This window comes from Mangifera indica, unplaced genomic scaffold (genome assembly GCF_011075055.1).
Source record: "Mangifera indica cultivar Alphonso unplaced genomic scaffold, CATAS_Mindica_2.1 Un_0001, whole genome shotgun sequence".
Taxonomy (NCBI): domain Eukaryota; kingdom Viridiplantae; phylum Streptophyta; class Magnoliopsida; order Sapindales; family Anacardiaceae; genus Mangifera; species Mangifera indica.
Window position 1 is genome coordinate 1,522,039 of NW_025401093.1, and position 10,487 is coordinate 1,532,525.

At 31.6% G+C, this 10,487-nt stretch overlaps 1 protein-coding gene across 1 annotated transcript; it reads left to right on the top strand.

Moving 5' to 3' along the window:
• The first annotated feature begins 3,608 nt into the window (after positions 1–3,608).
• On the top strand, positions 3,609–4,052 carry LOC123205098 (GPI-anchored protein LLG1-like). The gene has a single exon (XM_044621913.1). The coding sequence runs from the start codon at positions 3,657–3,659 to the stop codon at positions 4,050–4,052; it is 396 nt and encodes a 131-aa protein (XP_044477848.1). The 5' UTR covers positions 3,609–3,656.
• The last annotated feature ends 6,435 nt before the right edge of the window (positions 4,053–10,487 follow it).

Below are 10,487 nucleotides of genomic sequence, written 5' to 3' on the forward strand. Positions count from 1 at the left end.
GAGTGTTTTTGCTAACTTGGTTTCTGTTTTGCAGGTTCTTTGTAACAAGGGATTGTTTCTTTTAAGCTTTTGCTTGTTTTCATGGGGTGAATTTTCTCTTCATCCCTCGGATTAACTTGGAAGCTCAACTTGTGGTTTTAGGAAGCTTTATCTCCTCTGGAAATTTGGAAGATTAAGTGAGGTTTCTTGATCCCTGCCCTCAATCTCTACTCTTGGCAGAGGAGAAGATTGAGCCTTGGAATTTTGGATGCAAAGAACCAGCCCTTAAACGGTTATTCTGCTCATTCTGGCACTCTTGATGTTAACAGAATTTATTTCTTGTGCAACTCTCTCTCGGTGGAAATTAATGGGAAGCAAAAGAATGAGGTTTCTAGTTGCATAAATGGGTCTCCTCTGGAGTTTCTTGCTTCAGTTCCTGGTTTTTTAGTAAAGATGGCTGGCACGGGCTTGTTGGCTTTGCCTGATATTCTTCGCTGGAGTTGTGAGGTAGTCCTTGGTTTGTTTGGTTGCTGGGTTCTCCTTTGTTTTCTGGTTAGAAATGTTGGTTGTGTCTCCTCTGGTATCTCTTGCTGCAGTTCCTGGATTTGTGGCCTTGCTGGTGTTTGGTTGCTGAAGGTGCTTCCTGGTTTTGGTTTGATTTCCTTCGGTTGTATTGTCTATGGTTATGGTTTTTTTACCCTCTTGAGATCTATCTTTGGAAGCTTTCAGATAGCCCCTCAAGAGGGTTGTTTCCTTTTGCTATCTTTCCCTCTTCACCTAGGGACGTGTCCTATGGGTTGAGGTTGGTTTGTTTGAGGTTTCTTTGTACCGATAGCTCTTGCTAGCTTGTCTAGGTTTCAAGATGAGCTTAAGTTGTTTTTTGTTTCTAGCTTGGGCTTGGTTGTGAATATGGTTTCGCAGTGAATCTAAATTCTACATTCGAGAAATATAATTCAATAATAAAAGCCTGTCTTTTCGACAAAAATGTGAGCCTAGACCTGGCAAAATGGCAAAATGGGCAAGTTATTTATAGGACCTGTGGATAATCCGTCTGAAAATGAGTCTGAGTTTTATGTTTTTAGATCCATACTTGTTTTGAACCTCTCCGTAGGCAATGAGTTTTTGAAGGTGAGTCAGGTATGTCTGTGAGTCATCTATCATTTCTTTTTTATTCATCATCTTCTTTATCTTGAACATCAAATTTACAATGCACCAAACCAAAGTTCATATATTTTCCTTTTTCTTGACATGAAATAAACTCATATCTATCCAAAAGTTAAAAAATTTGTTGTATTGAAAACAAATTTAAAGACTATGAGTATTAAAGACTTTTTTATAAATATTCATTCTGTATTTAACTCTAGAAATTTTCAAACCTATAAAAAATATTTTTATAATTTGGGATAAATTTTCATTACTCTACGAAATATTTATGTATTTGAAGAGAAAAATATTGAAAATTATGAAATAAAATACATTAAAATAATAAAAACAAAAAAAAATAATAGTAAGAAATTAATATTATAAGGTAATCCACCAGTTTGACTCTTACTCATTTTGCTTGCATCCATATCGACTCAGACCATACCCAATCTGACTCATCTGTATGTCAGGTCCAGTGTGACTGAAAGTAAACAACGAGTTGGTTCTGTGAAGAATTATGCTACTGATTGTTTGTTTTACTACTTGAATTTATATCAGTTCCATCATGTTTGGAATATGCTTGAGTTGGTGACTCTGTTTCTTATTGTGTTGGAAAGTCGGAGACTAACGGTGTTACTCTGCTTCTTTATAAAGGAAATGCAAAACTCCCCAACGGCAATTGATGGCGTTAAAATACTTCAGTAATACGGTGCGTTGAAGAGCCCAAGTGATACAGAGTGTTTTGCTTCAAATGTTGCTGCTTTTCGAAGAACATTAGAAGAGGAACAGACAGCCCCTTCTCCTTTTAAATAAAACAGCAGAGTCTGCGTGTGGTTTTTTGCGTGTTTTTCGGCTTCTGGAGTTTTCTCTCATATCAAGTATGTTTTGCGTGAGTCAGATCGAATAGCTGAAGTTGTAACTATGATGTGTCTCAATATGCTCATCTCACACTCGGCAGCCCAGGTCTTAATTCAGCTTTCTGATTTGATGATAAATATTAATTCTAGAACTGAGGATTATTATTTGTCAGCCATTTGATGATAAAATTATGCAATAATGTTTATTTATAGGTAAATTAAAATTTGCATTATGAGATACTTCATGATCAAACCAAAGGTTAATGATTTGTTCTCATAATTGATAAATATGATTGTGATAATTAGTATACGTTATTAGTTTTACTTTGTACATCCAAAAATAGCAAATTGATCTAATTAATGCGTATGTGATTACTAATTATTGTTTATATTTGTAAATAATTTAAACTCAACTCTTCTATAACTGATGATGTTAAGAAATTTAAGAGCATTCTCAAATTGTTGAATGGTCATTTACTAGCACATTAATAAATATATTGACCGTCATGAAATATGATAGTTCATGGACCACACGCATGAGCATGTTTTTGAGATGATGAACTTAGCGACAAAATTAAAGGTCTCCCAAAACTGGTATCTTAGGTTTAACAGTATCATCACTTCTTTTGGTTTTCAAAAAACTATTGTTAATTAGGGTATATATAAAGGTTAATGGGAGCAATTTTTTTTTTCTAAAATTTTGTATGTTGATGACACATTAACCTAGTGGTTAGAATAAAAATATTTCATAATAGATCATAATAATTGTAAGGGTTATTAAAAAAAAAAAATCTATATCAATAAATGCTTAGTAAAGATAGTTTTAATTCATAATGAAGATAAACTTAACCTTATGTAATGTCTGAAAGATGAATTGGAATGAGAGTAAATGAAAATATTCCTTATGTATTAGTTAGTAAGAGTTCAATGTATGTTCAAACTTGTATCAGTCTAGTCATTAGTTTTGCTAGATAGGTATCAAACTAATTCAAGTTTGGCTCATGCGAAAGTTGCAAAGAAAGTTCCAAAATATTTGCTAGATAGCTACCATTTGGAATGGATTCTACTTCACAAGACCTGTCCAAGTGCTTCCAAGTGGACTGAGTTCTTTGGAGTCGCCTTGATCCTGTTATCCTTTTATGTGGTATGGATGTTTTAATGAAGTTCTCTTTAATTAATGAACCACGATTTGCTTAAGCTATCGGTTTAATTTCGAGAGCTTTACCAAATATTGAAATGAAATGCTAATTAAGTTGAAATTTTACTTAATTTTGCTGAGCCAAGTTGCCAACCATGTTATGGTAAGTTGATTTGAACATTTATAAGATTCTATCCATCGGTTTAAAAGAGTAAAACAATTGATATAATATGCAATGACAAGTACTCAAGTGTTGTTTTATTTGTATATTTTAGTCATTATTTAAGTTTGCTCATTCTACACAAATCAGAAATATAAAAGGCCAAAATGTTATTGACGGATGAGATGCATGCAATTGGAAATCTGTATACGTCCACACATATAATTAAATTTTTATAACTTGCATGTCTTGATTGTTAGAGGAAATTATGGTAGGAATGTGGTTTTGCATAACATATTTTAAATTTTTTATTGCTTCGTTAATTTTTGGATGCAAAGAGTGTATATTTAGTTTCTTGAAGCTGCATGAACATTGAGAAATGTTGATATTATCTTATCTTGCACAATCTGCAGCTTGTCCGGTGAACTTTGAGTTTCTCAATTACACCATCATCACAAGCCAATGCAAAGGACCAAAGTTCCCACCTGATAGCTGTTGTAATGCTCTCAAGGAGTTTGCTTGCCCTTACACTGAGGAAATTAATGACCTAACTACAGATTGCGCATCAATCATGTTCAGCTACATTAACCTGTATGGAAACAACCCTCCTGGCCTTTTTGCTGCTGAGTGTCGGGAAGGTAAGGAAGGACTCGCATGCCCTGCACTTCCACCATCAATGACAGACAACGCAAACACAGGTACCATTGTTCCTAATCCATCCACACTGGTACTGATGACAATTAGCTTCCTAGTGTTGGTATACCAGTTACTATGAAGTCATGCAAGAGAGGAAATTATGTCTTGATTGCCATTTATAACTTCAGATGCCACGACAATTTAATTTAAAAGCTTAAAATAACACATACATTTTGTCAACTATTAGTGAAATTATATATCTTAATACCATGCTCAAGAATATCATAGATAAATTATGATTATTGTATTGTTTATCATAAATTATGATCTTTTTTTGTATTGTCATATGATGATAGGCTATTTTCAATTCCACCCAGATACGACTGATCTGTCTACACTTGCCAAGTATTAATTCTTTATTAGCCAACCTCATTAACGCTAGTTGTCTCTACAAGTATGCAACTAGTCAATATGACATTAAATCAAGCCTATTGTGATGAAAGATGAAATGTTGACTGGTTCCTTGCTCAAACTTGCTTTGCACACTTGACAATGTACTCCCCCGTCACGCTCAATCTTTTCCTTCCATGAATCCAAGTTCAAAATAGTGCACATGGATTTGAATGAAATTCTATATCGGTTTATAAATGCAATTGTATTTTCACTTCCATTTTAATGCTATGGATATATAATTTTAAGTATATAATTAGACATACAAATGATATATCATCATGTAATTAAAAGTTATTTTATCTTTATTTCAAAATCATTCAGTCACATAATGATTATATTATCTATGTATCCAATTATATATTCAAAAGTGCATATACATAATTTTACTGATGATAAATTTACCAATTCAAGTCTCGAGATGTAAACAATATCATGATTTGATTAGTTAAACAAGATGTATACGATTCTATACAAAATCATTATTTATTTTTGCCTTAAATGATATCGAACTCTCACCCAATTAGAACACCGCCACAATTACGAACTACTGAACCCAATTACCAAACAATCAGCAGAGATGAATATGGATTCTGATTGTTACTCATTAGAAACATTACTGTCATTTGCATCATCTACAACATTGTCTCCATTCTCATTTTCATCAGTTATTTGCCTTGTTGTATACTATAACAAAAACAATATTTTATGGCTTTTAAGATAACATTTAATCAAAAGTCACTACAAATTAGCAAAAGTAAAAGAATTAATAAAGTGATGCTATAGAAATATTTAATGGTATTTTTTTATGTTAGTTGTTACGGAAGGTGGATTTTTCCCCCACATGAGAAGAAAATGTGAAAGCTTGGGTGTGAATGCATTAAATTCAAGGTGAGCTACATTATTGCTTTGGTGGAAATTGGTTTTATATGTAGTCATTTTCTTTGAGTGAAGGGGCGGTCATATTCTCTATAAATACCCCCCTCCCTCTCTTCATTTGAAAAACATTTTCTTCATCGGGATTGAATTACTTTTTCTCTCTTTCAATTCTTTCTCTCAATCCTTTCTTACTTCAATTCCTTAATCTCTTTATCTTTCCATAGTTACTTAATTAAATTTATAGCATGATATGCTCAAGTATATCATCATAATCTTTCAATTATATCATTATCCCAATTATTTTAGATATTTTAATTTATGTTATTCTCCTATTTAATTTTTCATTTATAATGGTATCATATTTGCAATCCAAAAATTGTAAAATCATGAATCTAGACCCAAAGTTTTGAATACTATTTGTAACCTAAAGTTACAATATTATAAATATAGAGTTGAAGTCCAAAATATTATTACGGTATATGATTTGTAATATGAAGTTTACAAAATCATGAGAAGATATATATAGACCTGAAGTCCCAAATTTCATTAAAATATTTATTATAACTATATCTCATTTGCAATCTGAAGATTGCATAAGTGATGAAAATAATGAAATAGAAGTCTGAAATATTATGTAAGTTTTATATATTATAATATTATGAATATTAATCATAAAACCAAAAGTTTTATGAATATAAGACAAATATAAACTTAAAGTTCTAAAATACTTTTCTTTCATCATATCACTAATTTTTATTACTTTCATCAACCTACAGTTGGTGAAAATGGCAAACCTTGTAAAACTTCAAAATCTTGCCCTTCGATTGGATGGAGAAAACTACACTGAATGGGCCCTGGACACTATTGTCCATCTAGAATTGATAAGCCTTGGAGAAGTAATAAAAAATAAAGAAATAAAGCATCCTAGTAGGATAAATCTAAGACTACAATTTTCCTTCGTCATTATATCCACGAAAGGTTACGAACAAAATACGTGGATATTATGGACCTACTAGAATTAGGGAGAAGTCTAACAAAAAGAGTCGATCATCATAAATCAATAACATTGCCAATTGCCCAATATGAACGAACTCATTTACGCTTACAAAATTTTAAATCTATAAGTGAATATAACTCTGTCATGTTCAAAATTGTCTCTCGAATGAGACAATATAAGGAAAAAATAATTGAAGAAAATATGTTAGAAAAAACTTTTTCCACATTTTATCCCTCAAATATGCTTCTGCAGCAGCAATATAGGGAAAGAAATTTTAAAAAATATTTTGAACTGATATCCTATTTACTGGTGGTTGAGCAAAACAATGAATTATTATTGAGGAACCATCAGACACACCCCACTGGCACTACATTGTTCCCTGAAATGAATGCAACTACTAGTAGTAGTTATCGTGGGTGTACAAGAGATCTTAGATGAAATAAGTTTTGATCCAGAGGTGATCATAATAAAAAATATTTCCACCATCAATGGGGCAGAGATGAAGCAAAACAGGATAAAAGAAAAATGATACAAAGTAAACCACAAAATCAAGAAAGTAAATGTTATAGATATGGTTCTAAAGGCCATTGGTCATGTACTTGTCATATGCCTAGACATTTGGTGGATTTATACTAAGCATCTATTAAAAATACAGACAAAAGATCGAATCAAATTGTGTTGCTAATCCAGATCCTGTCGATCTAGCAAACTTTGATATTTCAGAATTTCTATAAAATTAAGAAATTATGTATATTATGTAATGTAATTATTACTATATATTTTTTTTCAAATTTTGTAATAACTAATGTAAATGCTAAAATGAAAGGAAATGGACTCCAAAATTGAAGTGTTATCTTCAAAAGCTGGTGATGGAAACATATGTCTGGTGGATAGTGCAACAACCCACACAATATTGGAAGAAAAGAAATTCTTCTTAACTTTATCACCAATTGAAGTTAAAGTGAATACTATATTAGGATTAATAAATCTAATTGAAGGCTCCGGAAGAGCCATACTTTTGTTAAAAAATGAGACCAAATTAAGCATCAATGATGCATTATATTCAAGTAGATCCAGAAGAAATTTACTTAGTTTTAAAGATATAAGAAAAAATGGTTATCATATTGAAACCATGAATGAAAATTGTGCAGAGTATCTATACATAACTAATAATGCCTCCGCCAAAAAGCATGTACTAGAAAAATTGTATGTTTTATCATTTGGATTATATTATACAATCATAAAGGCAATTGAAATTTACGCAATATTGAACCAGAAGTTCTCTGATCCAAAGGCATTTATGCTTTGACATGATTGTTTAGGCCACCCAAGATCTATAATGATGTATAGGATTATTGAAAATTCACATAGATATACATTAAAGAATCATAAAATTTTATTGTCCAGTGAAAAATTCCACATTGCTTGTTCTTAAGACAAATTAGTAATAAAACCATCTCTCTCCAAAATTAGAGGTGAATCCCCATAATTCCTACAAAGGATTTAAGGGGACATATGTGGATCCATTCATCCACCAAGTGGGTCATTTTGTTATTTTATAGTCTTAATTGATACATCTGCACAACGGTCTTATGTTTGTTTATTGCCAACTCAAAATGTTGCATTTGCTAAACTATTAACACAAATTATCAAATTAAAGGCATATTTGATAGATTATTTGATCAAGTCAAAATGGCTAGGTAATGCTGGTGAATTTACATCTAAAATATTTGATGATTATTGCATATCAATGGGGATTGATGTTGAATATCTAGTCTCGTATGTCCACACTTAGAATGGTTAGTTGAGTCTCTTATCAAATGACTCCAAGTAATTATAAGAACCATATTAGTAAGAACACAATTATCAACTTTTATGTAGGGACATGCTACATTACATGCTATAACGTTAATTCGCTTATGACCTTCTTTTTATCATCAGTATTCTCCCCTACAATTAGTTTTTGGTTATCGACCAGATATATCTCATTTGAGGTATTTGGTTATGTTGTATATGTCTTTATTACATCTTCTTAATGCATAAAAAGAGACCCCAATATCATTTGAGAATTTATGTTGGATATAATTCATCATCTATTATTAGGTATCTGAAACAATTAACATGTGATCTTTTCACTACATTATTTGTAGATTGTCACTTTGATGAGACAACATTCCTATCTTTAAGGGAAAAGAAAATGCCTCTTGAAGTTACACATGAACTTACTTGATATGTACCTATCGTGTCTCATCTAGATCCTCGCATATCCCAAAGTGAAACATAAATGCAAAGGATTGTGCATTTACAAATTATTGCTAATCAAATGTCTGGTGCATTTGTAAATACATCAAAAGTGACAAGATCACACGTACCAGCTGTCAATGCACCAACAAGAATTAATGTGACTACTAAACAATCTATTCGAACCATGACTGATCAATCTACTACATGCCAGAAGCGTGGTAAACCTGTTAGGTCGAAAGACACTGTTTCTCAAAAAAGAAAGACAAATAATCAAATAGATATCAATCATGATAATCCTAAAATGAATGAAAAATCCACACTCTTTAATAGTCCTCCAGAAGAGATAATGGTCCCTAAAAGATTCAAGCCCTTGAAATGACACAAACCCCTAAAGTGGTATAAAATCTTGAAGAACAAGAAAATGTGACCATTGAAATATCTTTAAATTATGCTAATACACGAGAGACGTGAAACCGTGACATTGTTAACATTGATGATATATTCTCATTTGTAGTAGCTACTAAAATTATGAATACTATGACTGAGTGCAAACAAAGACATGATTGGTTTAAATGGGAAGAAGCCATTTAAGCATAATTAACTTTTCTAGCAAAACGTCAAGTGTGTGATTTTGTGGTTCCAACACCTCAATACGTATAACATGTTGGATATAAATGGGTATTTGTGAGAAATGAAATTGTTAGATATAAAACTAGACTTGTAGCCCAAGACTTTTCCCAAATGCCCGATATAAACTTTGATGAAATATATGCACATGTGATGAATATAATAATATAATGATATTTAATCTTTTTAACAGTCTTTGAAGGACTTGATATGCATCTAATAGACATAGTTATTACTTATTTGTATGAAAACTTATATATTGAATTTTATATGAAACTCCCTGAAGGATATAAACTGTCTGAAGCAAAAAGGGTCAATTCAAGAGGCATGCACTCAATTAAATTACAAAGATCATTGTACGGATTAAAACAATCCAAATAAATATGGTACAATCACCTTAGCGAATATTTGAAAAAAAGGGCTATGTGAATGACCCTATATGCTTATGTGTCTATCAAAAGGTCATAATCAAGATTTGTCATTATAATAGTTTATGTTAATGACATGAATTTAATTCAGACTCCTAAGGAGCTCTAAAAAATTATTGAATATCTGAAAAAGGAATTTGAGATAAAGGATTTAGGAAAAAGAAAATATTATCTCAACCCACAGATCAAATATAATTCAAATGGAATACTTATCTATCAATCAGTATATATTGAAAAATTATTAAAATGCTTTAATATGGATAAGACTCATCCTTTAAGCACCCTAATAGTTGTTCAATTTCTGGATCTGAAAAAGAACCCATGTTGTCTTAAAGAAGAAGATGAAAAGATACTTGGTCTTGAAGTACCGTATCTTAATGTCATTGGAGTCTTATTATATTGGCCTAATACACTAGATTGGATATATCTTTTTTAGTCAATTTCTTGACCCGATTTAGCTCTACACCAACCCATCATCACTAGAACAGAATCAAACATATGTTTCGTTACCTATGTGAGACTAGAGATTTGAGATTATTTTATTTTGTCAAATCCCCTAAAAATCCTAGTTTGGTTGGATATGCAGATGTTGGTTATCTTTCTAACCTCTATAAGGTCTATTCATAAATTGGATATATTTTTACTTATAATGACAGTAATATCTTGGCACTCCACCAAATAGACTTTGGTTGCAATGTCTTCAAATCATTTAGAGATCTTTGCTCTCCATGAAGCTAGCCAAGAATGCATATGGTTACAATCTGTCATCCATCATATCCAAAATGCATATAGTTTTCCTTCTACAACTGATACTCTTTCTATATTATATGAAGACAATGTAATATATATTACCCAAATTAGAAGTGGACACATCAAAGGAGACGGAATCAAACATATCTCACCGAAGTTCTTTTACACCCATGAGCTCCAAAAGAGCAAAAAGGTTGAT

Bases quoted from the DNA above. Each gene is read 5' to 3' on its own strand.
- LOC123205098 (XM_044621913.1), top strand. From the start codon at position 3,657: ATGTTGATATTATCTTATCTTGCACAATCTGCAGCTTGTCCGGTGAAC.